The sequence below is a fragment of the Citrus sinensis genome, chromosome 4 (assembly GCF_022201045.2).
Source record: "Citrus sinensis cultivar Valencia sweet orange chromosome 4, DVS_A1.0, whole genome shotgun sequence".
Taxonomy (NCBI): domain Eukaryota; kingdom Viridiplantae; phylum Streptophyta; class Magnoliopsida; order Sapindales; family Rutaceae; genus Citrus; species Citrus sinensis.
Window position 1 is genome coordinate 29043306 of NC_068559.1, and position 26181 is coordinate 29069486.

Genomic DNA, 26181 nt, shown 5'->3' on the forward strand with positions numbered 1-26181 from the left:
ACGAATTTAGATAATTGTAAGGACATTAGCAAATAAAAAGAGAAAAAAATCCGAAAATTCTGAAAACGAATCGTGTGTTACGTTATCCAAAATAATTAAAACAAACAATGAGAGGTCTTAATTTCTTATCGGAGTTTCAAAAAGATAAAGACCAGGCATTGTGGATTGTGTTGTTTGGCTTTGAATAAAAAATTTCGGTAATCCGTTGCATTCTTAAGTTCAAATTTGATTAACGCTTGCACGGTGCATATCCAATACTGCTTGCTCTTTTTCCTCAAAACTTACATTGCCCATATTAAGTAACCCCCTCATTATATATATACATATATATGAGCGCCTCTAAGCATTCATTCGATTAATTCTTTCTTAATATTTTATTATTGCAATCATTACCTCTCATGGCTCTTTGGCATCTTCCTCTTCTTTTGGCTTTGATCTCTTTCTCAGGTTACAAGAATCACATTAATTCATTAATCATGAATCTCGTTTCAAAACGTTCTGTTTATTGATTACACTATTGTTTTCCGGTATATATTTTGTTTCACAGGCACAGATGCTGCAATATTCACACTGGAAAACAAATGCAAGGAGACAATATGGCCAGGGATCTTAGCTGGTTCGGGAAAACCTGTTCTCATGAATGGGGGAGTTCGTTTGAACGCAGGAGAAAACATTAAAATTGAGGCACCGAAAGGGTGGTCTGGCCGATTCTGGCCACGTACAGGCTGTACATTTGATCAGTCCGGCAATGGAAAATGTGTCACCGGTGACTGTGGTGCTAAGTTAAACTGTAATGGCGCAGGAGGTGAACCACCAGTATCACTAGCTGAGTTTACCCTTGATAGTCCCGAGGACTTTTATGATGTTAGCCTTGTTGATGGCTACAATGTTCCAATGTCCATCATCCCTAGTGGCGGTACCGGCGGATGCAAGAGTGTTAATTGTGTTTCAGATTTGAACACAAAGTGCCCAGAAGATCTACAACAGAAGGACACTGGCCGTGTTGTGGCATGTAAGAGTGCATGCATGGCTTTCAATACGCCTGAGTATTGCTGCACTGGTGCTTTTGGAGGTCCTAATACATGCAAGCCAACTAACTACTCCAAAATTTTCAAGGAGTCTTGTCCCGATGCTTACAGCTATGCCTACGATGATCTGACCAGCACATTCACATGTAAAGACGCTAATTACACTATTAGCTTCTGTTAAATTTTATGTAAAGACACTATGAAGTAGGTGTGCATTATACAGATGTTCACAATAGTTGGAAGAGATTCTTCCCACATGAATGTTGTATTACAATGCTAACAAGTTATGTTGTAATGTCTGGTAATTACATAACAGTGTATGGATTGATGTTTCTGGGGCATATTGGCCTCCATTCAATCCAAGAAACTTTTATATAAGAAAGCTTGTAGCTTGCAGTATGAATAACACAAACATATTCTTCTGTTGTTTTTTCTTGGGTATGGATCAGTATCTATTGGCTACAGACTTGCATAGAGCACAACAATACCACATTCAGCTAATGTTTTTTAAGTTTATCCTTTTCTCTAGTAGCTTCAATTTACGTGGAATACTTTGTTCATCAAGAAGCCAAGGATCAAGAATCAGGAAACAAAAAAATTGACCATCCCAGAAGTTTCCCAGCATGCTTAGCTGATTGCGAAACGAGCACAATGATGGTAAAAATTGAAAGTTCTACTACACAAGCAAAATATTCTATCAGAATCAAGGTTTGCTTAGAAATTGAAATGCCACCAATAGTTTTTTTTTTTTTTTTTTTTTTCTGGCCTTTAAAAAACGACGACTTTCAGATAAGATTGCAATTTACGGAAGTTTCATGTATACTCAAGAAGTCTTCTTCTTCCTGGCAAAATCAGTTAGCTTTTGTTTTACAAGCAAGTGTTTACAGGAAAATTTAAACACAGCATTGTCAATCTGAGGTCTCCAAAATCTACATTCCAACAAACCAGCAAGTTCTTCCAGAGAAACATGATTACCTGATTTGCATCAAACTCCAAGGTGTTTGACAGGATGATCCTCTGGTGAAGGAAAAATTTACCAGAAGCTATATGCAGCACAACCCATGTGGCAGTCGGTGAAAGAAGAGTAGTCCTACGATGATGTGCAACAGTTGTAACTCCTTCGCCCAGACTCTGGTTCCTGCCCAGGGACAACAATATTGGTAGCCTTAAGAAGCGAAGAACTCCCACCAGATTCTGATTCATCATTGGCAGTGAGAGCCTTTTTGCTGACAATTCGATAAATCTCTGTCAAGACTGTGAGGAAAGCAAGCTCAACATTAGTGGACTCAAGAGCTGATGTCTCCATGAAGCAGAGGCCTTCCTTTTCAGCAAACTCTTTCGCATCCTCAGTGGGTACAGCTCGCAGGGTCTCCAGGTCAGACTTGTTGCCCACAAGCATGATGATAATATTTTTATCTGCATGTCCCCGCAGTTCCTCTAACCACCTCGCCACATTATCAAATGACTGACGCTTAGTTATGTCATAGACCAGCATCGCCCCCACTGCACCTCTGTAGTATGCACTTGTTACAGCCCGATACCTAAGATTACCAACAACAGAGTACACAAAATGAACCAAACATGAACCTATTACGTGCAAGGACATAGAAACCAAGAAAGCAGGGGAAATTTGAACTAGAAGCTCAATAAAAGAATTAAAGATCAAAAGCACATGACTATGAACAATAATAATAGATATGGTCCAACCTATTAGGCATTATCATGAGAAAGAAAGAAACTATCTGTCTCCCAATACATATGGCACTCCAAGAGGCATTCACAGGGCTCGACAATTATATTAATTAATCAGGAGCGGTTAATCCAGCTATTTTGAGTTAGCTACATAACTCTCGTGTCTATTTTAACATGCCAAAGAAATCGCCTTCAATTTCTTGTAATATATTACATCATAAACAAACAACACATGATCAAATTTAGCCTACATTTGTAATATTACACAATTACAAGTTCCTTTCTCCACAAAATATATGAACAAACTTATAGTAACTAAATCAATTCATCGCGCATAGTTAATATTCTTCACATAGCATAATTCACAAAAGAGACAGATCAGTTCCTACTGAAGAGGCCTAAGTAAAATTTTAAAAGCAATCAAAATGTTTTGTCAGCTTGAGCTACAGATCAACAAAAATATTCCATTCCTACTAAGCATATTCCACTTCACCGAACTGTAAAAATAATCCCATAGATTCTGATTTGACTTTGTACAATAATCTCGATCAAAATTACCAACATAAACATCTTATGAAATCAGCTAAAAAAAGTACGAAAATATGAAATACTTTGACCCAAAAAAAAAAAAAAAAACCTTTCTTGACCAGCAGTGTCCCAAATCTGAGCTTTGACATTTTTGTGATGAATAACAACTGTTTTTGTTTGAAACTCAACACCGATCGTGGCCTTTGAATCTAAACTGAATTCATCTCTTGCAAAACGAGCCAAAAGCTGAGACTTGCCCACTGCAGAGTCTCCAATCAATACTATTTTGAATACATAATCGATTTTATTATTATAGTTACCTTGCTGAAAGTTGGACATCTTAATTTTCTATTCGATACGTTTCGTAAGAGACTATGAGACCCAATAGAAAAGATGAAACCTTCGGATCAAAGTTACGTTTTTGAGTTGAATCAATCCGAAAAGGAAAGATTTTGTTAATATTATTGAAAAATCTGAGATGGGTTTGTGCTTTGTAGGAAAAAAGCATAAAAGATGAAGCAGTTCTGGGAGCAAGAAGAGCTTTTGACATGAACAAAGAGAACCACGCGTCAAGACTAGAGAGGCCAGTTCAGTGGACCAAATGGTACTGTTTTTTTAGTTACTGACCTTGTGCCTTAAAAGTTTCAAGTAAAAGAAATGAAAAAAAAAAAAAATGGGGAAACAAATGTTTTGTTCACATAAAGGATTTAACAATATTACAATTTTACACCATGATATTTGAATTAACGAACCAATTGCACTTAGCATGTCCCGTCTGATCCTTTTTCTACTCCTTAATAAAATAAAGAAAATAATGGATACGCAAAGATATATGTGAAAACCTCATCCATCAGGTTTTTTAGCCATTTAGGTCTATGATCGAACTAAATCTGATTTCAAATATGCAGAAGCTTGTTATATTTTTCACCGACTTGAAAGAGAGTTGAATGGATATGATATATTAATTTTCATTATATCAGGCAAGGTGCAAATTATCAACCTTTTTATTTCTCTCTTTCTTACATCAGTGCTGACCCTGATTTTTATAGTAGGATCAAAGAACTTAAACTTGCCCTTATATCATCTGTTTTATCTTTTATTGATAGCATCTAAAATCATAGTTGAGATAAATTCTCTAGCCTTGTGAATATACCAGGCTTAGAGTCCTTTGCAGTAACAAAGAATTGTGACCTTACATGATGTTGTCAAATAGTAGCTAGGTATGGTAGAAACAACATTTAGGTTCCGTTTAGTACATTAACGTCGTGGAATAAAAGCTCCAAACACTTATGTTGTGTTTACTTTTTGGATTGCAATCCTTAGATTAGGAGTGTGGAGTGGGAGTGGGAGTATGGTGTTTACTTAGACTAAATAAAAGTATGGATTGTCAATCAGAATTCTAATTATTTGTTTACTTTGTCTTGGATTGGGAGTAAATTATTTTAAATTACAATTTTATCCTTATGTACAGAATTATAATTTGTAATTAAAAAATTAATAAAAAATATATTTGGAAAATAAAATAAATATTTTATTATATTTATAAATTACTAATATTCTTAATGATGTAAATCATAATTTTTTTTAATTTTAATTTAAATTATGTGAATAAAAATTATTAATAATAGCAACAGAAATGAAATATTATTATTGATAATATAGTACAAAATTAATATTTTTTTAGAATAAAATATTTATTAATATTAAATAAATAAATAATTAATATTTATTAAAATTAATGTTTAATATTATTAATTTAAATATAATTTTTATTTATTTTTATTTTATTAAATTTAATAAAATAAATATGATATAATTATTATTTTTAATAAATATGATATTATTTATTTTATTAAATATGATATTATTTATTTTATTAAATATGATATTATTTATTTTATTAAATATTATTTATTTATTTTATTAAATATTATTTATTTATTTATTTTTATAAAGATAAAATGGGAAGAGGGGGGAGTGGATTCCCACTCCCACCTCTTCCCATGGGAGTGGGAATCTCACTCCCCACTCCAAAATTGAGTGGGACTCACGAATTCCCACTCCCACTCCTCCCTTTTTTAAGGTAAGTAAACACTGGAGTGAGAGAAATCCACACTCCACGCTCCCACTCCAGAAAATAAACATTACCTTATAGTTTCCTTGCACACCTGTCAAAAGGTTGAAACAAAGGACCCTTAGAGTTTGGATTGAACAGATAACACATCCCATAACCGTAGATTCCGAACGAAGACATTGACTGGGAAAGATGATGGCACATCAAACCCGGATAAGCGTTGGTGTCCACGCTTATAGTTTTAGCTTAAGTTTGTATGTCATTAGCTCGCCTTCCAATTTCTTTCAGCATCCCAACTCATACAATTTCTTTTCAAACTTTCGGCCAACAGCTAAAAGATTGTACTTTGTATTGAAGAAATCATGGATGAAGAAGCTTAATACAATTAATCTACGTGAAGAGAATCAAAGCAAGACAATCACTCTACTCAATTGGATCTTACAATAAATTACAACAGCATTCTTTTCAACCCGCTAAATCTCACTCGCTATCCGATTATTTTTTAAGGGCAGTGGAAATGAGGAGTTATCTTTCTTTTTCATCTCACAAGTAGCAGCTTCCTTAAGCTATCTGTACAGATACAAGTCTGCCGGAAGTTTTTGTAATTCAACATAGCTTTTGTTTGTTTGGGCACATGCATTTTGCCTTCTTGTCCGTGAGTAACTGCACGAAAAGGAAAAAAATGTGTGGTTAGGGCAGGTAGTGTTGGTTAGCTGTTCATGTGAAGTTGATTAAAGGGTTGTATTCTATTATGTTACCTTGACTTGTTTCTGAAGATCTTTAATGTGTTCAACTGCCAGATCTAACATTTCAGCTGTGTTTGTTTGCTGCGAAAAAGAAAGTTAAAAAATCAATGAGTATCAAGCAAAAATTAGGACTAACACAATTGAGAGATAATCCTAGTCTCTCAAGTGTTAAATACCTTGTCCATGTTAGGGAAAAGGTCTTGCAATTTCCTCATTCGTTCACTTATCCGAGTTCTTCTAACCTGAAATTAACATATCCCCATTAAATATGTCATGATTTGAAAGATGGAAATCCCAAAAGAATCACCATAAAAACCAATCTTATTTTGTAACAGATGAGATTACCCTCTCGGCAATGCTTCTTGGATGAGTGGCACAACCTCTCTTGGCTCGAATCTTGCAAGGAACAGAACCTTGAAAATGCAAAAACTTCTCCACAGCAGCCATTTCAGCAGATGTTTTTGGTAAGCTCAAATGGTGGACCAAGCGAGTAGATTGGTTTCCAGAATTTCCATTCTAATAAATTATAATACAATCAGTGACTAGATGAAGGCTAAGCAGAACAAAGCGAAATAAAAATGACAAGCAAAATCTACCTGAGTTTCATATGCGTCTAGACCAAAAGACATGTTGCAAGTACTGTCTCTAGCCCTCTTAACACCACTGAATGAAGCATCATCCCAAGGATCGCTTGGAAAATTGGACACGTATTGTCTACTGGCACCATTATTGCCCACAAGGTTTTTCTCCGGGCTACTATTCCCCATGCTTTGGTTCCCAGTTTCAGTAATCTGAGGCATAAATCTTGAAGATGACCCAGGTGACAAGTTAACACGATTGATTAACCTACTAGCCGATGTGCTAGCTTCTAAATTAGTACCATTGCAAGCTCTAAAGCATCCCCCATTTCTCATTCCAGCAAAGCCTGGTAATAATTACGAGATTGTTAGCAACTAATATAAGATCAGGAATGGGATTAACCCGTATTTGATTTTTTTTCTGGCCTTAGTTAATTTCAGTTGAGCATCACACTAACAAATTGGTAAGCATTCCAAAGCAGAGATGACATCAAAATAAAAGCTTGAGCAACTCAAATTGCCATGCAAGAAAAAAACATTTAAACTTTCCAGCAAAAGGATTTGCAAAAGAGATAATGATAAGTTTGATTGCTTAAAAACTGTAGTAAAGCAGTACACTTTTGTTTTCTTTTTTCAGCTTTGACTTCAAAATATTTAGTCATTTGCAACTTGGCTAAGCACATGGATACTTGAAAAAACATAATTCATTAGATTCAAACTATATTTTAAAAAACTATTCCAGCCTTCTCAAAAAACAAACAAAGATTGACATAAAAGAATAACAAATAAGAGGGAAGAAATAATTGATTATGAGCATGAAACAAAGAGAAATACCATTGTCAACTCCTAGATTGGAGAAAAGTCCAGCTGGAGAGCTGTTTTGCCTAGTAAGATTAGAACCATTTCCGGTAGCCATCCTCTCTTGCATCGAATTTTCCAAGGCCATAGAGCTCGCAACACCATAGGAATTATCCATGGCATTACCAACATTCACTGAAATATCATTTCCCACACTATGCACAGGCAAATTTTGGTACACCATCTGTGAGGAGCCATTAGAATACTCATTCTGTTCAGTAATAGGCTCTGGCTCTTCTTGCTTCATAGCTTTTACCCCAAATTCTTGTGAAGCATGAGAACCAGAATCACCAGAACCATTACACGGTAACATATATTTTGCAAGAAAATTGTCTATTTCAGGACTTGAAGGTCGAAAGTATCGATAATCCTCACAATTACCACCGCCACTACTACTATTGACAAGACTCTCAAGAAATGAGCTTGGTGCAGACCGATATCGCGTTAAACTAGAATCACTCAGCTGGTTGTTCTGTTGATCATAATGGGCACTTGAATCCATGAATTCTTGATTCTTCCTCAAGTCTCCCTCTGGATATTTGAAATTAGGAGTGTACAAAAGACTCATGTTTCCTGAAGAATCCTGTGAACAATCAAAACCATAAATGATTCAACCTTACTAAGTTTAAATTCTTGACAATTTAATATTCAAGTATAGTAATAAAGTACCTCAAAGATTAATTTTCTCAATAAATATAACTCCAAAGTTCTGATATTGATTATTTATCTTCAATTCTTTACGTCTAAGCTTTTCTCTAACTTCAAAAACAGCTTCTTCTTCACAAGGACACGAAAGAGTCAAGAAAGAATTTGCTTTTTCTTCACCCAAAAGCTGCAAAAAAATTAAAAAATCTTAACTTTCAGAAAGAACCCAGATAAGAATTACTTTCTTTTACACTACAAACATTAGTCACAACCCAGTAGCCTCAAACACACAATTCGGAGCTCAAATTCAGCTTACATAATGGAACGCATAAAACAAATCAATAGCTGCAAAAAGATCGAATTTTGATTCATCGAAGTACCTCAACTCCCTGTCAGAGTCAAAACAAGCTGCTGTTATTTATCTGATTATTTTTCCTTTCCAAAAACACTGAAAACAAGAAACAAGCAAAGAGACAGCCAAAGGCTTGCAAGAAGAAAGATGAGCAAAACCCAGCAACTTATGCCTCACAGTCAGCGACCTTTATGCAGTATGTGGTTTCGAAAACAACCTTAGTTTTGTACAAAACTACAGTACTGCCATTGATGACGCATCGTGGTCCATGGACGTCGACTAGACCATGACAAAATTGACATGTAATGTAAGCATATGGGTTGACCGAACTACCCGAAAACGGTGGTAAAATTACTGAGATGTGTCCCTGGCGTTTAAGGATTCTTTTTATTCGTTTTCTTTGAATTGAAATTGTAAACGTATATTTGCTTCTTCTTTTTTTTGTTTTTTTTTCCTTCTGTGTCGTATGAGTTTTTGAATACAACCTTATCCAAGTATGCAAGCATACGATGCTTTGCTTATGGGTCAAGCGTCTTTATTCAAACGTGGAGAGCCAATGTGTGGGCACTATCAAACGTATCGCACTGGGTGGTAATATTGAATATAAAAAAATATTGATGATCTTTGGTTCATAGGTAAGAGGCAACAAATAATAGTAGGATTCAATGCATTATGACCCCATTTTATCTTATTATTTATTACTATTTAATATTTTTTAACCTAATCCAGCTACCACTCATGTATCATTTTCATAATTTCTTAGTCCGTAAATGGTCTTTGTCGTGTTAACTTTCAATACACCAAGGTTAATCCAAAAACTAAAGATTAAACTGAAATTACTAAATAATTTGAATAATTTGAATAATTTTATTGGATTAAGTCATCTCTCGACTTTTAATTATGTCTCCCATTTATAATAGCAATATTTCATATATGAACACAAATATATTAACACACATAGTACGAAGTGGAATGCTAAAAACTTATTTTCGTACCCTTAATGATTTAATGATAAGATGATTCATTCATTTAATTATTTTTTTATCAATTTATTAGATATAAGCATGCAGGAAGTAGACTTTTATTTTTATCTTTTTCAAATTAAAACAAAAAACAAAAAAAAAGACGTGTAAGTTGATTTATTGACTATGAAGAACAAAGAAGAGTGTTCATATTTGAATGAAATGTGGATTGTTAATTTATATTATATAGGATATCAAGCGAAAATATCCCCTCGTGCCGTTCGTTTGACCCACTTGCCGCCGAATTTGCAATATTACTTCACTTTTGGATTTTTCCAATTTAACCACAATTTCCTTGAGACTCAAATAATTTTATTTTAGTTACAAAACGACACTTTTAAGATTTAATTATCCCATATTATTTGATTCTATGGATTCAATGGAGAAGGGATTAAAAGACAAGGCAAGAAAGGCTTCTTGGTCAAGAAACTAGTAAAAAATTTAATGATCCTGCCGGGTAGTTTTGCAAAACCAGACAATCGTTAGCTGTTTTCTTATTACTTTATTAACGATTAATTAAACTCGCTAACCACCATCAATAGTAATGAAAAGCGAATTGCAGCTTAAATTATATCAGCGAGTATCTCGTGATCTCAAATTGAAGCGAATGATATCGTTTCACTTGCACCGTCCGTTCAGCTGACTTTGCAGATCAAGTCAACCCTCTTAAATAAAAAAGTCAAAACTACTATTTTGGCATTGACCAAAATTTTCATTCAACTCGCGGCGTCTTGTCAACCTTGCCGACTGATTAATTAGCTTCACCAAATTTCACCAACTAAAAGGGGGTTTTGAATTTTGACACGTGCGTAAAAATTAACTTTTCGAGTTCACATTTTGTGTTATTTTCAACTAATCATCAAACTCGCCTCGAATTAATTATGTCGACGATTATTATGTGAGTTCAAAAAAAAAAAACATTTGTGTGTGAACATGCCGCAACCTTCAACGTGTGCACCTGATCCTCAAACTATTACCAAGTCATGTTAGTTGAATTACAAAATAAGCCAAAGCGAATAGGCCGATTACATATGCTACACTTCAGGTGATTCTTTATTAATCTCTTGGGATGCAAAATTATTTATTGATTTAAGAATTTTTTTTTTTTTTTTAGTGCATGCTTAAAATTGTTGCCTGCGCAGAGAGAACAAAACTATTCCAATGGATAAGAAGAATAAGAGATATGCTTCATTTTAGTTCTTGATGCTAGCAATGATATCATCAAGTGTCACTGTCCTTAATTCCCACTTGCCCACAGATAGGGCATTTCTAAGTATTTTTCTTTCTTTCTTGATCGTGACGAAAGAACCCAGTTCCATTGGATTAAGATCGATATAGCACGAGGACATAGAGAAATCAATTTTAAAAAAAAAAAAACTTTGGTGCAGTTTAGTAGTAAGATATTGTATCTTTTACGTTACAAGGGTTAAAAAAAATTATAACTATGAGATAAAAATTGATAATGGATAAATGTAATTTTTAAATAATAATTTTGACAAAAATACTGAAGATATTATAGATATCTCACTTTAAAAGTACTTATCTTCTAAGATACAACAGTTGATTCTTAACAAATATTTTATTATTGTAATTTTTAAACTATAATTATCCAACCTTAATATCAAACAAGTCCTTCGTTTACTTAAATGAGCTTCAAATTTTTTTATCAAGTTTGCATGTCTTTAGATTTTCAAATTGTGGATTTTCAATTAATTAAAATTGCCTACTATTAAATTCACAATCGAAACAATTTGTACTCGATAATTCTCAAAATATGCACTTAGAGAAGACTTGTCCTTCATTATGAATTTTCCCTCTTTGCTGAATATGTTCGCTCTACTAGTTGAGCTCCTACGGTACCAACACAATATAAAACTAAACCAATCATTATAATAAGAAGGGCAAGTATGCACCAACCACTTGATGCTCCACACTATCAAAAAACACACTAATTTTTTTTTCTTTTGGCTATCTAGTTGAAGTTTAAGAAGTGTATCACTTTTTCATTTTTCAATTAACACAGTTGGAGGAATTAACAAAATATTAATAAAATAATAATTTATCCCTGAAAGTAAAAACACCATTTAATCATAGCTAAATGACAACAAAAAAAAGATTCCTTTTGTACTTGTTGGGATCAATGGCGGCGCCATATAATGGCTAGCAAGTAGGGATGGCAAAAATTCCCACGAGGACGGGTACTCTTGGGGATTTCCCCATTCGGGGAGGGTATGAGGATAATTTCATACCCAATTTCTTATTCAGGGAGGGGACGGAGAAATTTTTTTACTCAATTTCTTATTCAGAGAGAAGACGGGGCTAAGGTGGAATCCCCATCCCCTACCCATTTCCCCATTTTAATTTTTTAAAATTACTAGTAAATAAATTATAAAATTTAAATTATAAAATTATAAATATTGGTAAAAATAAAAAATATCAAAATATTTATATTATTAAACTTTTAGGCCTAATTAACTAATTAAAGTCCTAAATTTTTATTTAGGACATTAAAAAGACCGAGTAGATTCTAATAGCCAAACATTTTTTTTAATTTTAATATTCTTTAAATATTTTGTACTTGTTGGGATCAATGGCGGCGCCATATAATGGCTAGCAAGGGCTAAAGTCCCTGCTCGACTTCTCAAAATTTATAAATTTAATTTGATATTTGTCTCATTTTTTAATTTGATTTACCATAAAAACTCTTATTAAAGATTAAAAATAACTAAAATATCAAGTATTTATTTTTACACTTTCAACCCATAAAGAAACATTGTTATTTTGAAATTCCTCAAGTCATTACTATCCTTGCACAAAAAAAAAATAGAGAAAAGAAACTACTTCATCTTATTGAGTTTATGCAAATGATTTTTCTTCAATGAATTTTATACCACTTAAAGTTCAACTTGATATTTACATTATGGATGTTGGTTCTAAGAACAAATTTTCAAAATTGAAAGGATTAGAATGTATCAAGAAAAATAATTGATACTAAAAAGGATAGATTGTATTTATTAATTTGTTTATTGATGATATCAACATTGATTTTACCATTAGGCTCCGTTTGGTACAGCTTATTAAATAGAGCTTATAACAGTAGAGCTTATAGCAATAGAGCTTATAACAATAGAGCTTTTGGACAAAAAGTAATTGAGTGTTTGGTTGTCAATAAAAAAAAGTATTTTTGAACCATTAAACTGTGTGATATTTTTTATATTATCTATTTTTAGAAAAGCCTATAACCTCTACTCCCAAAAGCTCAAATTTTGGGCTTTTGCTAGTAGAGGTAAATTAGCTTATTTAAGCTAAAAAAACTCTACTAAAAAAATAACCAAACACCATAAAAATTTTAAAAAAGTACTTATATGATTAAATAAGCACTTATGGCTCTTAAATAAGCCATACCAAACAGGCACTTAGTCACAAATACAGTAGAAATGGCATTTTCAGCTACGAATTTTGTGAAAAAATCATTTGTAAAATTGGATGAGAGATCAGTGATATGATTGTTGTATATATAGAAAAAAAGGTTTATTTTGTATTTTTGATGATAAAGTTATTCTTCAACATTTTTAACATATAAAAACATGACGAGATTAGTTATAAATGTATTGAATTGAATATATTAATGAATTTTTATTTTGGTATTTGTTACTTGTTGGCATTTTTTAAAAAAAATTATATTATTGTTCGAACTTAGTCCCCTGCTAGATTGAATTCTCGGCATCGCCACTGCTTGGGATGAATAATGGCTAAAAAATTAGTTATATAAAGTCATTAAACTTGGTATTAAAGATATAAAATCACCAAAATAAGCATCCTAACTATTTTTGTACCTTTACATGTTAACATAAATCAAGAACCCCTACTCATATAGTCTGTCCTAAACAACATATATTCGACAATAATAACAAATTTTGAACAACAATAAATCACCAATAAAAATAGTCATAGTTATCTAGCATACATTCAAAATAATCATAAAACAAATTATGAGAAACCTTTAACAATATAATTTGTTATTGTAAATTTAAAAATAACAACAAAAAATGTATTACGGGGCACTTAAAGTTTAGAGTTTGCTCCCATCAGTCCAAAACAATAACATATTCTAAAAGTATCGAAAACAACAACCAATGAATAGTCTTTTTATATTCAAGGGCAAAATAATCATTCATTAATATTTTGTTAAATTCAATAATGGTGTTAGTAGATAAGTGATATACTTCATAAACTTGAGGTGAAAATAATAATAATAATAATAATAATAAAAACAGTGTATTGTTTACCAATTGTGAAGTATTAAGTAATCTGTAAATATTTACTCCAATAAGAAACTAAATGAGAAATAACAAATTTCTCATTTTAGAATCTTTTTGAATCGGAGAATTCTTGCTATTATAAAAGAGTGACGATAGAGTCACAAACTTTTGCACAAACTTATTTTGTATAAACTTATTTGACATTAACTCATTAATTGAATAAAAATAAAAAATGATAAAAACAAATTATTTGAACCAAGAAATATATAATCCATCTAATTTAATTATGTTACATCAATTTATACAAAAAAAATAAAAATTTATAACTGTATTATTACTCATTACAGAAAGGTTATGTTTCAAGAGAAAATCAAGCATTTCTCTAGCCTATGTATATGACTCCATCTGAGGGCATTATTCCCTTGTCCTGTCCTGTCCCTACAATTTGCTTAAAGAAGGCGTCTTCAGTAATATTACCGGGGAAAACAGCCGGTACTACGCGGTAGACTGAACTCTTTGTGATTATTAAGGAAACCATCACGCCAACAGTACTATAGTTTCAATTTACTTTAAAGTTTTGGTGAATTTACTATAGTGTACTTTTTAGCTATCTAGGTCTAATAATTTATATATAGGGAAGAAACAACTTTTTCAATCTTTACAAGTTAATTATAAAGTGGGAAGAAAAAAAGGTAAATGGATTTTTTACAACCTTTACGAATCTAAGTTTTCAAATTTCTTTCCAACCAATGGCATAAAAGATATCTTGCTAATGCAAGGCGATTGAAAGGGACAAATATTTTTTTAGTTGTTATAGTTTGAGCTTGAGTCAATTGTCCAATTAGAACTTAAATTAAAAAAAAAAAATCCAAAAAGTCGGAACATTATTATATGATACCATTGGGATAAAATAGTATTTTTACCCATCTAACTTGAAAATTCTAACAAGTCAGAAATATATATGCCACTTGAAAAATATGAAATAATGAGATAGGTTTTAGTTAAAACAGGTAGATAATATTATAACAGGGACTTTTTAGATATTTTTTATAACACAAAAACCAATTGATTAATTAAAATAAATAATAAGAACTACACGAATATTTATCTTATTTAAAATTTGAATTGGGTCTCGCCAATTAAAGTACGTCCATACCTAACAATGGCATGAAGCACCTTCCTTATTGGAGAACATCTTCAATGCCTTTTATCATAATAATCCTTGAGATTAGGTACTGTCTTTTTTATCAAAAGTATAATCAATAAGCTTATTAAATGATATACGTTTCAACCAATAATACATGCAGAATCTTAAGATATAAATAATGATAGGTTTACAATGTTGGGATATGTTGAGTTGTGTCCCACATTGGCTAGTAAAGGGGAGATGCTTGGATTTATAAGGTGGTAGCTCACTCCACCTAAAAGGCTAGTCTTTTAGGTTGGATACCTATAAATCTTATGCTAAGTCCCCTTAACAAGTGGTATCAGAGCTAGACCCTAGTAGCCGGAATGTGGTGGTGGAACAATTCAGGTGTGTTGGATGAAATGACCGAAGTCCGGCGGTGGTTTCGTCCGAGGGGGGGATTGTTGAGTTGTATCCCACATTGACTAATAAATAGAGATGCTTGGGTTTATAAGGTGGTAGATCACTCCACCTAAAAGGTTAGTCTTTTGGATTGGATACTTAGAAATCTTATTTTAAGTCCCCCAACAGGATACAAAATCTAAAAGAAGAAAAATTGCTTTGTTCTTAAATGACGAAATGTATAAAGAATATTTTAGGTGCGTGGATAAAAGGAACAATTATATATTCTCGTATGCTATAATCACTTTTAATAATTTTATTTTTATAAGAGAATATGTAAGCTTTTAGGCCACGGATTAGGCACGCGAAATCTCCATACAAAGGGCGACTTTAGTCGCTATGAATCTTAATAATCTATTCTGTTTATTAGCTGTAACCCTAACAGCAATAAGTGAGTGTTGGCCAGCATGCATTCAAGTATCTTCATGAATTTGTTTGTTTAAGAAGCTTCTGGTAGGCAAAGTCGACAACAAATTAAAACATATTAAAAACACACCCTAATCTTCTACGAAACCCCTTGATTGGTGGCGTTCTTGGATTTGGGATGTCACTTTTCGCAGCATACGATTTGCTAATCCTGGTTATTAATTAATGCATATATATAATAGGGTATGGTTTATTAATAATACCTAATTCGAAGCACAAACGGGTCATATAGATCACACGAAAAGAAAATTTAGAAACATGATTCATTTAGGCTTCGTTTATTTTAATATGGTGGTGTTGTGACTTAAAAATTTACAACTTATGAATTGGAAGCTCTAGTCGTCTTATACTTTTGATAATTATGACAAAATAATCACCTGTAGGTTGAAAACGTGAAAAGAAATATTGGAGTAATTTTTGTTGGTAAAGAAATTAAAAAAAAAATAAAAGTCATGGTTTCGAATTAATTACTTTGAGAGGAAGAGGAAGAGGAAGAGGAAGGGGGAATTTGTGTTGCGTGCATGGCTTGTAAATGCCTGTGATTGTGAGTAGTTGTTATCATCAGAACAAGTTGACGTGTTGATGATATATGCAGCAGAATTATTGACAGTACATATGCGGAAGCGGAAAGGTTTTTGCCTTTTTTGTTTTTGTTTTTTTTAATCTTTTAGTCTTTTTGAAAAAGTACGCATATTCTCTTCTTCTTCCTTCTTAATTTCCCTCTTACACACTAATGGGCATTTGGTCCAATAAGAGAAGCCTTACACTTACAATATTGAGTGCAATGATTCGAGCCTCTATAAGAGCATTATGGAGGTTAGTTTCAGTTCTTCCTCAATTATCAATTAATTGAGTGGAGACAGTCTCTCCCTTACGAAATGTGAGTGGAGCAGGCACCCCTCGAATATTAGAGAGGGTTTAAAATATTAAAGAGGGTTTACAATATCTGGACATATACTTCAGTGTGTCAATATATGATGGTGGTCTCAGTTATATAGTATGATTGTAAATATTAATTATAATATCTGATGTAATATCAGTAATATATGTGTATAACAGACTTAAAAAAAAAAAAAAATTCCCTCTTACACGAAGAGCGAATAAGAATAACATTACGACCGAAGACAAAGGGCTCTCATTCTGTCACGTAAACATGTAAGAAAAAGCTTGGGTGGTTGTTTATGTGAAGGAAACAAGGACACGTGAAAAAGTTTGTTTGCCGCGTTTTGAACAATTAACCCCGAATCGAATCATTAAGGATTAGACGATTAATCTATAAGTCTATGGGTGGCCACGACCATGCCCATGCTCCTGCATGCATCGTGATGGATGCTTCGGGTACGTTATGCGTTTACGAATTACAATCTTCTCTCAATGATTTTCCCTGGGTACCACCAGTTTTTCTTTAGATTTTAAAAGTTTCCGAATTTTTATAATTCATATATGTGCATTTCCTCCCTGCGTCGTCATTCTTTTTTTTTTTTTTTTACTTTTGTTAAATTTTCGAATTTCTAACATTTTAACTAATACATTATATCATCTAATATTCATCAAGGCTGGATTTACTTGGCTTTTTATAAAAAAATATGAGACTTATTGCTATGATTTCTGTGACGTTTTCACAATTATTCAAAATTGTTACATATAGCTACAAGACTTAGTCATTCAGAATACGATTAATTTCGAGTTAGGATTAATTCCGAGTTACTTCTTTATTGGAATAGGAATATTTAAAATATCTCTAAATTATTGTAAATCTCAACTTATCCTCACTTTTATTAATAAGTCAAAAAATAATTTTACAATAATTTAACTGATATTTTAAAAATTATCACTTCAAACAGAATAACCCAACATTCACCCTTTGGAACGAATATATATATCACCTCCTATTATATCATCCTAGTTGTAAATTTATGATCTTTTACTGTGACTTAACCTTCACATCTGAATTTGAAAAAAAAATTCACATAAATTATAAAAGATTCAAGGAAAAGAAAAGAAAATCACAGAAACCGCATGTCATTACGAGACAAACTTCACAAAAGCAAAAGCTCCAAACAACTTTGTTCTGCCACAAGACATTAATGTAGCTTTCTTTTTCTTTTCTTTTTTTTTTTTTTTTGAAATTTTCTTTTTCCCTTAAAAATAACAAGCAAGTTACCTAACGTATTTGAAAGCCAAGTTGACTACACAAGAAGACTGGTTGAGTAAAGAGGCCACAGCCGCTCAGTAGTATGCCTTTCTAGGATTGTTCTGAAAAGGAGGAGAAAAAGAAATACACATAGCTTAATCATGCAGAAATTTTAGTCTCAAAGAAAAAAGCATCAATCCTTTTTTAAATTAGCAACCACCATGATAAGCAAGTAAGCAACTGCATATGACAAGATAGAAATGATTAATAGGCATGGAGATTACCAGAGGATTGGGTCTGTAGCGATAACCAAGCATCATCCGCTTCTTATACTGTTCATATATATCATCCTCAGGAGTCACCTCCCCAGGATGGTGTGCACCAACCCCCAAGTTATTATCCTTAACATTACCAGCTGAGATTGGATTTGCAATGCCACTTTTCGAGCTTCCCAGACCCTCACCTGCAATATATATGGATAAAGGTCACCGGGCCTCTCCTTCAAACAAGGAAAGATGAGATAATACCTATAACCACTAAACTTAGGAAGTCAAAATGAACAATTTCAGTTAATGCAGGTAATAAGAGTGAAAAAGCAGTAGCTAAATATTTATTTGGCAAACATAGATTTACAACAATTTCAGAGAATTCCAAAATTCATTCTATCCTTCACGACCTAAAATTTCATACAAAAACAAATTAAATGTGTATGTGGTCAGGCTAGCACCTTCTTTCCATCCCATTTTGGACAGGAGCTTATGCCCAATATTGTCAGCTTGGATTTTAGCTTTTTCTGCAGCCTCCTTAGCAGCTTTCCGAGCAGCTGCATCATTACAGGCAGACAAGAACTTCTCAAGCTCTTCATGTGGAATGTAATCACCCATGTGATGACCCCTTTTCCCAGGAGCTGCAGTACCTAAAAAATTGTGAAACTATGTTTCATCAAACAACCAAGGAATAGAAATATATTTTCCTACATAAGAACTTGCTCTTTTATATACAAACCTTGAAGAGATGGAGGAGGAGGCATCTCATCCTTTGACTGTTTAGGCTGTCTCTTCCTCTCTTCCTGAGCAGCCTTCTTCATGTAAAACTCCATCATAGCTATAGGATCTGCACCACTTGGTCCACTAGATTCACCTGCAATTTTAGGGGCACAAGTAAAACTTTTGTTCAATTCAGACAAAATAAAATTGCTTAAAGGAACCTTCTTAAAGAGTACTGAAAGAAATACTTAAATCTAAAATAAACCCAATAAGAAACTAACAAAATTGAGATATCTACCATTTCCAGTTACAGGCTCTTCAGCAGTTTCATATAAAGCTGAAGCAGGGGTTTGATAATTTTGCTGCGGAAGAGTCCTTTGAGAAGCACTAGTGGATTTAGAGGCTGAAGTGCTCATACCACCTACATAAACAACATGCATTACAAGTTTACAACTAATTTCCAAAGAAGTTATCAAACTTTTAAAGGACAAAAAGTGTGGTGACAAAGCAAATAAAATAAAGAATTCAAAAGATGATGGAAATGAGAGAATTTCAGGTCCAGTTACGCAGGTCATGAAACTTCTTGTTCATCACAAGCTTGAGAATCTATTTATGCACATCCGTAGACTTATTTGTGTAATCATTATAGACACTCCGGCATGGCAGAAATGTAGAAATTCCAGAACTCACCGCTATGAGACGTTTGAACCTCCATGGTCTCTGTAAGGGATGTTTCCTCTTCCACAAGCCGATATTCATAATACTTGTAGTCTGCACAAGTCTCATCAAAAAGAAATCTGCAAATAACATAAAGCACAACTCATAAGCCTATAAATTTTATGATAAACTAACAATAAAACCATGTATGTTTGTAGAAAGAATTTCTTCACGCTATGTGATAAGTCCACCCAGTCAATCACACATGCAACTGCGTATTCCATATAGAGAGAGCAATAAAACAGAAAGCTCATTATACTAAAATAACAACTACAAAATTAATACAAAGACTTACTTAAAAGGCGTGTCTCCAGGATTTTTTTGTCGAGTAATATGCTCAAATTGCCTCCCATTTTTGGCAACAAAACTTGCTAATTTGTCTGCAACTTTCTTCACAGTAGGATCGCTTGGGGGAAGTGGTGCTGCACATCACTTATAAAACTGATTAATACCGAGACCATGAACAAGGGAATGCAAATTACTCTTGTAGCAGCGTGCCACATATTCCAAATCTTTCATTGAACATCTCTTTCCACCAATGTTGGTTGGTACTAAAGGTACAAGCTGCATTCATGAGATAGAAATATTCAAGAATGTTTTGTCCTCTTCATCCACTGGTTCGAGATCAGAGAAGACATATACCTAGACTATTTCCTCAATAGCAGTATATTCCATGAAGGGGACAAATTCAATTCACATAACAATTAAATGATTCTCTCCATAAAAGTCTTTTAGCATTTCTGACTTCAATGAGTTATAGAAGTGAGAATATGAAGACGGTCAAGTCAGTGATAATATCTTGTTCAAGTGATAAGTAAATCACAAGTAAGGATATAAAAACAACCAAGTTAGATGCATTAATGGAGTGTCTCTTCCTTCTTATCTTGATCTCCAGCCAAAAAAAGGAAGAAAATACAGGGAAGTTCCACATATACCTTACTCTAAAAGCAAAAAGGATTAAAGAATAATTCATATAAAAACAGTAATTACCAACAACGACTTGTTTCGAAGATTGTTCAGAGGCCTCTGGTGGATCCAACTTCTGCCTTTTCACCGGTGCATCCGCTGAATTTTCAACATCTGCTTCATCCTCATCCTCATCGGCACCCAACTTAACAGGAGGTCCCACAAGCTTTGACTTCTGCTTCAAACTGAATGCAAGTTTGCCTCCTGAGGTAGCCAAGCAGGACTTTCGGGTATCAACAGTGGGTTTATTCATGGATATTTTAGGAACTGAACTTCCAGCTACAATTTTGATAGGTTTAGACTCCTCCACAGATGTGGCACCCCTTCCCCTTTCCTTTTCCTTGTCTTTGTCTTGTTGAAGCTGTTTAAACCTCTCCATAAACGAGCCATCATTAACAAAAAGGCTAGGAGGCGTACTTTTCTCCATTAGCAACGAGCCAAAAGTACATAGGCTGTTTACAGGAGGTCACTGTTCAACAAGTGAGCTTCCAATCTATTTAGATATTGAATTTGATCTTTCGATCCATCTCTTTATGCAAATATAATATTGCCAAAATCATAAGCAAATTAAACACCGACATTCTTCTATCACAATAAAATTCATTTGATAATCAACCAAAATCAACTCCACTGAATTCAAAATTTCAAAATAATTTGATGCAATCAATCAAATTCATGTGACAATCAATCATATTCAAACCATTAAAATCACAGATTTTAAGGCAAAATCAACAAGAGCATAATCATCAATATCCTAATTGAAACCAAGTTACAAATCAACAATGAAAGCAAATCCAAAACCCCAATTTACAATATACCACAAACCCTAACATCCAAACCTAATAAACCAAAATTATAAGGAACCCGAACAAAACGAACGTTATATTCGCGAATGAATTAACGTTTGTTACCTGAGCAGTAATTGATCAAGATCAAAAATTTCTTTTTCAATCGAAAAAATAAACAATAATGATGCGACTGTGATATACTTCAACAAGAGATCGCGATTCGCGAGTTCGTGTGTTCGAGTTTATTTTAATGAAAAAAGGACGTGTGGGTGTGGTCATTTGATTAGGGTTGCCCCGATTTCCCTTCTTCGGGCTTATATGAAAATAGAAGAGGCGACTTTGCAATTGAGGATTCAATCTTTTCAGTTATTATGCATGACCTCTTAACTTTATTATAATTAGTACATAGCCACTATCATAAAATTTATTTAAGTATATAATTATAATAAGTAACCATAGAAAAGAATTTCGAAATAATAATAAAACACAAAATTTGGAGTTAAGAAAATTAAATTCTGAAAATGTCTTCCTCTTTGTGTCTTTCGAAGTTAAACTTAAACCTAATCATATATTTATTTAATACATGAACACGACATATCAACTATATTTTTATGATAAATACTTTTAAGAATTATCATAATTTCAATTAGTTCATTGATAATTACAAGTTATTATTTTTTTATTAAATATTTATCTTTCAATTGTGCAGTGAAAATATTAAAAAAAATAGATTGTAGACCAAAAAGGTCACTACCTACTATTATCAATTATACAGAAATCATAACCATTACCTACAATTATTATAAATTATTGTAATTATCTTCTATTATTTGCCATCAACTTATAATTTTATTTTAATAAATAACTATGACATTACTCTTATACTTTTTTTAATAGTTTTATATAAAAAAATTATATTATTATTCATCCTAACAATAAATCAATTTACTTTCTACCTACGTGAGCGGGATTGAAATTCATAAATCTCTTATTTTATTTAGTTGTAAGAGGTTTTAGTGTTGTTTTGAGCAGAAAGATTGAGAAGGGTATCAGTATGTAAATTTTTCATAATTAGTACAACTCTTGAAGGTAACCATAGTAAAAGGACCCAAATGCAAGAAAGCTTAAAGTAATCCCCGGTGGGCAATGACCTCTCCAGACTCCAATTACCCCCCTCCCCTGACAAGTGAAAAAGAAGAGGGAGAGGAAGGCAACAGGCAACAGGCAACGGCAAACAAAGACCAAAGAGAGCGTTAGTGTAAATATGGACACAACGAGTCTTAAAACCTTTAATGCAATAGTACCTTTGCATGCCCATTTCCGTTCAAGAGCTCCGAACTTCACTCAATTCAAGAACAATTTCAGCTTCTCTTCACCTCTCTCCTCTTTCTCTTCTTTTCGCTTCTCTCCTATCTGCTCTCTACGTAATAATTTTCTTCATGATGTATAATATTTTAACTCTTTTAGGTTTTGTTATGTATGGTTTTGATTGTTTCTTTTATCTTGTGGGTGTTAGCTGAAAGGGAAAATGGCGGGTTTATGCCACGTGGGGTTGGTGAGGCAGTTAATGGTCTCTCCCAAAACAAGTTTCTTCAAGTTGTTTTAGTCTCTCCCCAGGTATGGCATAGAAAATGTTTTACTTATGTTTTAGCTTAATGGAATTAGATGTTGAGTGATGGCTAAGCTTTTGCTTTAAGGTAGTTTTGATGACCTATGATGTGGGTTCATTTTTTTTCGTATAAAGATTAATCCTTTTGTTCGATATAATTTTTTTTAATAGTTGAAATTGTTTAGTTATACGGATGGTATTTTTAATAAGTTTGAGTGTTCTATCTAGACGAAAAGGAGTTTTTGTAATTGGGTTTAGCTTCAAGGTTCTGCATTACAAGTCTAACTGCAGCATCACTATGAACAAGAACTAAGTTGATCATTTGACCAATGTGATCAGCCTCCAATGGGCGCAAGGGATGTTAGAGTCAAGTAGTTTCATAACAGATGGCGGAATTGTGCCAAGGCACCGCTTAATTGTGCTCCAAAAATATATCAATTTCAAGAACTCTACATGTAGACAAGCTTGGGCTATCATTGAACCAATATCCGTATGCTTATCTGCTTGATTATGTTCTAGATGGATGATTAGTGATACCATTTGGTTGCAAGATCAGTGTAGTAAATCCTTTGGACAAGATTTTTGCATTTCTTTTTTCATTTTTTTTCCCTTTATCCTCTTTTAATAGGAAATGGCTTTCATCTTTCCTGAGCATAAACAACAATGGTTTGGGACTTTCCAGAAATTTTTAATTCTAAATTATTATTTATCTATGTTTTATTTTGGGTTGCAGACGACCTCATTTCTTGGGGCTGGCTCTGAGAATTCTATTGTCCTTGGCAGATTCCTGGAAACACAGGTTGCATTGCGAGAACATGTGCAGCATCAGCTTGTGGACTACACTTAGTTGGGGTTGAGACAACCAATTCTCATTTTTATTTGGATATTTTCTACTTTTGTGAGTATTGTAATGATTGCTGCTAACTCTGGCCATTTAACTTCCTTTCAGCCATTAGGATTTCAAGTGGATGATACAAAATTAAAGCGTGCTGGATTGGATTACTGGCCGTATCTACGTTTATATTTCTATATGTAGATCTACTGCATTGATTTTCTTCAGAACAATTTTCTTATGTTACATCAATACATTCATTCTCGGCTTTTCAAGAACATCACACATGATGCAAGAACTAAAGACACAAATACATCTTTTATTGTTTTCATATTCGACCTTAGTAGAGTACTTGAGAAATAAGCAGCTTATAGTGTTTTATCCTTCAATTTTTCTCACTTTCTTTGACAGTTCTGGAAGGGTCTTGATTTTAGATACTTTTACTCTTTTTGGTATACAACATCGAACACCAAACTCAAGAAATCCCTCAATTATATATGGTTGCTGGTTCTCCATCAGCTTAACGTTTAAGATAATTTATACCGTAAACTTTCAGTATGAACTTCTTTCTTTAAACTCTTTACAAAGACTTTTCTTGTTTTCAGTTACTACATAACATTAGATATGTGGTTATTAAAGTTCATAGCACATGGGCAGAGTTTCGAGATTATTTCAGGCAACAGGTATTTCTTGTTTTATACAATGGACTTTTAGACCTTCTTCCCAATGCATCTTTAACTCCATTTGTTCTTGGTCCTTTGTCCTTTGATGCAGGAAGGGGAAAAGAGATTGTTGGCATTTACTAAAAGAGGAACCTCAACACATTCAGTCAGTCATCCATCCTTTTTAGTCTTTTTATGGCTTTTAGTACTTGCTTCTGCTTTCTGTAGTTAGCATAAATATATCATGTCATGTCATATCTCTATAAAGTCTTCTGCATTATTAACCCATGATTAGGCAAAGAGATTTTTATGTTTTAGTTTGAGTATTTAAGCAGCAATTTAATGTAGAGAAAGGAAATTTGGCGAAGTGCTTTTGAGTTTAGCTGACTTCCATTCTATTTTTGTAGGAAATCTCATATAGAAAAGGAGATTATCTCATATTTGGCTCAGAAACTAGTGGTCTACCACCTGAAGCATTGCTAGACTGCACAAGCGAAACATTTGGGGGTGGGACAATTCGAATTCCAATGGTTGAAACTTATGTTAGATGTCTGAATCTCTCTGTAAGTGTTGGCATTGCTGTGTATGAAGCTGCCAGACAGCTAAACTATGAGCAACTCAAAACCGCATCTGATACTTGTATCGACAGGGAATTCCCATTTATCACCGAAGATATTTTTGCTTAATTCATTGGTATTAGAAGCTTACAACGGTATGAAATTGTGGGAACTATATTTTATTTTGCAGTTGATTATAACTTGCAGGGAAGTTTACGTATCATTTCTGAATGGATTAGATGATTGTATGATTGTCGTATCCCATCTTCGGTATCGATAAAAGAAATTTGCTGCTTTTGTTTGAACTGAATGTGCAAAGCACATTGAGGAAATTTTATGATGTTATCTGTGCTAAGACTAGCTAGCATCTTTTCTGATCTTTAAACTTCTAGTAATTCTCAGTTTTGTCTTCCTTAGAAGGTATTATTAGAGATTATTGTCAGATGCGAATATGAGATGATTCCTTTCAAGAAAGCGAAAAACAGATGGGCTGGTTTGAGGTGTTGGACTTGGACCCAATGACAAATTGGCCCATTTACAAATGAACTTAAGAAAGCTAGCTAGAGTTCTGTTGATTCAGGATTGGCAATTTGGCATCAACTGTTGCTGTAAAAAGGACAAAGATTTGGTGGTTTAGAATCAAACAGTTAAGATATCTCCACCGACACATAACAGTAAAATAGTTTATGCAATATCGCATTCCATGTGAGGACTTTGAATGATGTTCTAATCACGACAACACAATCCCATGTTCCTCTCTCTTCTCAACAATCAACTCAAAGCTTAACCACCAATGTGTCAGTTGTTATGCAAATTACAGGCTATGGATCGCACAGTCACAGTTCAGCAAACAGTTTGAATATTATATTGGTGCCATTAATGTTCTGGTTGTGTCCGTTAAAGCTTATCTCCTTCCAAATCTCAATTATAACACCCACATTCCTTCCATTTATTTTCGTTCTATGAGCAATGATTCAGCAGCATAATGATAAAAGAAAAATTCAATTAAACAATAATAATGATCATGACCATATAAATGAACATACGGCTGCTTGTGTAACATAGTAAAACTTACAAATTATTATTGTTACTATTACACCATCTAGTCTAAATATTATTTATAAATAGGAA

General features: G+C 33.3%; 5 protein-coding genes across 7 annotated transcripts; 2 read left to right on the top strand and 3 right to left on the bottom strand.

Annotated features, from left to right (window-relative positions):
• Positions 1-218: 218 nt before the first annotated feature.
• LOC102627963 (pathogenesis-related thaumatin-like protein 3.5) lies at positions 219-1427 on the top strand. The gene is made up of 2 exons (XM_006482851.4): positions 219-447; positions 548-1427. The coding sequence occupies exons 1-2, from the start codon at positions 399-401 to the stop codon at positions 1207-1209; spliced, it is 711 nt and encodes a 236-aa protein (XP_006482914.1). The 5' UTR covers positions 219-398; the 3' UTR covers positions 1210-1427.
• A 391-nt stretch (positions 1428-1818) lies between these two features.
• LOC102627675 (ras-related protein RABA4c-like) lies at positions 1819-3901 on the bottom strand. Its single transcript, XM_006482850.4, has 2 exons — positions 3358-3901; positions 1819-2569 (listed from the first exon to the last, which is right to left on the bottom strand). Exons 1-2 carry the CDS (start codon positions 3585-3587, stop codon positions 2119-2121), a joined length of 681 nt encoding a protein of 226 aa, XP_006482913.1. The 5' UTR covers positions 3588-3901; the 3' UTR covers positions 1819-2118.
• Positions 3902-5627: 1726 nt separating this feature from the next.
• LOC102627176 (transcription factor bHLH130-like) lies at positions 5628-8697 on the bottom strand. Of its 2 annotated transcripts, none has more exons than XM_006482848.4 (8): positions 8530-8697; positions 8174-8336; positions 7481-8087; positions 6665-6993; positions 6414-6584; positions 6245-6310; positions 6081-6149; positions 5628-5985 (listed from the first exon to the last, which is right to left on the bottom strand). In XM_006482848.4, exons 3-8 carry the CDS (start codon positions 8070-8072, stop codon positions 5929-5931), a joined length of 1284 nt encoding a protein of 427 aa, XP_006482911.1. In that variant the 5' UTR covers positions 8073-8087; positions 8174-8336; positions 8530-8697; the 3' UTR covers positions 5628-5928. The 2 variants fall into 2 exon arrangements, with proteins under 2 accessions (XP_006482911.1, XP_006482912.1); XM_006482849.4 differs by having other exon boundaries at positions 8466-8678.
• A 9108-nt stretch (positions 8698-17805) lies between these two features.
• Positions 17806-21692, bottom strand: LOC102626511 (SURP and G-patch domain-containing protein 1-like protein). 2 transcript variants are annotated; one of them, XM_006482847.4, is made up of 9 exons: positions 21514-21692; positions 20627-21054; positions 19932-20058; positions 19610-19716; positions 19218-19340; positions 18939-19073; positions 18661-18849; positions 18218-18396; positions 17806-18055 (listed from the first exon to the last, which is right to left on the bottom strand). In XM_006482847.4, the coding sequence occupies exons 2-9, from the start codon at positions 21027-21029 to the stop codon at positions 18029-18031; spliced, it is 1290 nt and encodes a 429-aa protein (XP_006482910.1). In that variant the 5' UTR covers positions 21030-21054; positions 21514-21692; the 3' UTR covers positions 17806-18028. The 2 variants fall into 2 exon arrangements, with proteins under 2 accessions (XP_006482910.1, XP_006482908.1); XM_006482845.4 differs by having other exon boundaries at positions 20627-21071.
• An 850-nt stretch (positions 21693-22542) lies between these two features.
• On the top strand, positions 22543-25225 carry LOC102626218 (hypothetical protein). The gene is made up of 7 exons (XM_006482844.4): positions 22543-22814; positions 22907-23007; positions 23783-23851; positions 23949-24007; positions 24454-24514; positions 24606-24659; positions 24901-25225. Exons 1-7 carry the CDS (start codon positions 22655-22657, stop codon positions 25177-25179), a joined length of 783 nt encoding a protein of 260 aa, XP_006482907.1. The 5' UTR covers positions 22543-22654; the 3' UTR covers positions 25180-25225.
• Positions 25226-26181: the final 956 nt, after the last annotated feature.

Coding starts and splice junctions, on each gene's coding strand:
- LOC102627675 (XM_006482850.4), bottom strand. CDS start 3,587: ATGTCCAACTTTCAGCAAGGTAACTATAATAATAAAATCGATTATGTA. Junction 2,570..3,357: donor GACACTGCTGGTCAAGAAAG/GTTTTTTTTTTT, acceptor TGGTAATCTTAG/GTATCGGGCTGTAACAAGTG.
- LOC102626511 (XM_006482847.4), bottom strand. CDS start 21,029: ATGGAGAAAAGTACGCCTCCTAGCCTTTTTGTTAATGATGGCTCGTTT. Junction 19,717..19,931: donor CCTGGAGACACGCCTTTTAA/GTAAGTCTTTGT, acceptor TGTTATTTGCAG/ATTTCTTTTTGATGAGACTT. Junction 19,074..19,217: donor AGAGCCTGTAACTGGAAATG/GTAGATATCTCA, acceptor CTAAAATTGCAG/GTGAATCTAGTGGACCAAGT.
- LOC102627963 (XM_006482851.4), top strand. CDS start 399: ATGGCTCTTTGGCATCTTCCTCTTCTTTTGGCTTTGATCTCTTTCTCA. Junction 448..547: donor GGCTTTGATCTCTTTCTCAG/GTTACAAGAATC, acceptor TTTGTTTCACAG/GCACAGATGCTGCAATATTC.
- LOC102626218 (XM_006482844.4), top strand. CDS start 22,655: ATGGACACAACGAGTCTTAAAACCTTTAATGCAATAGTACCTTTGCAT. Junction 23,008..23,782: donor TTGTTTTAGTCTCTCCCCAG/GTATGGCATAGA, acceptor TGTCCTTGGCAG/ATTCCTGGAAACACAGGTTG. Junction 24,515..24,605: donor GAGATTATTTCAGGCAACAG/GTATTTCTTGTT, acceptor CCTTTGATGCAG/GAAGGGGAAAAGAGATTGTT.
- LOC102627176 (XM_006482848.4), bottom strand. CDS start 8,072: ATGAGTCTTTTGTACACTCCTAATTTCAAATATCCAGAGGGAGACTTG. Junction 6,585..6,664: donor TAGACGCATATGAAACTCAG/GTAGATTTTGCT, acceptor ATAATTTATTAG/AATGGAAATTCTGGAAACCA. Junction 6,311..6,413: donor CAAGAAGCATTGCCGAGAGG/GTAATCTCATCT, acceptor TGTTAATTTCAG/GTTAGAAGAACTCGGATAAG.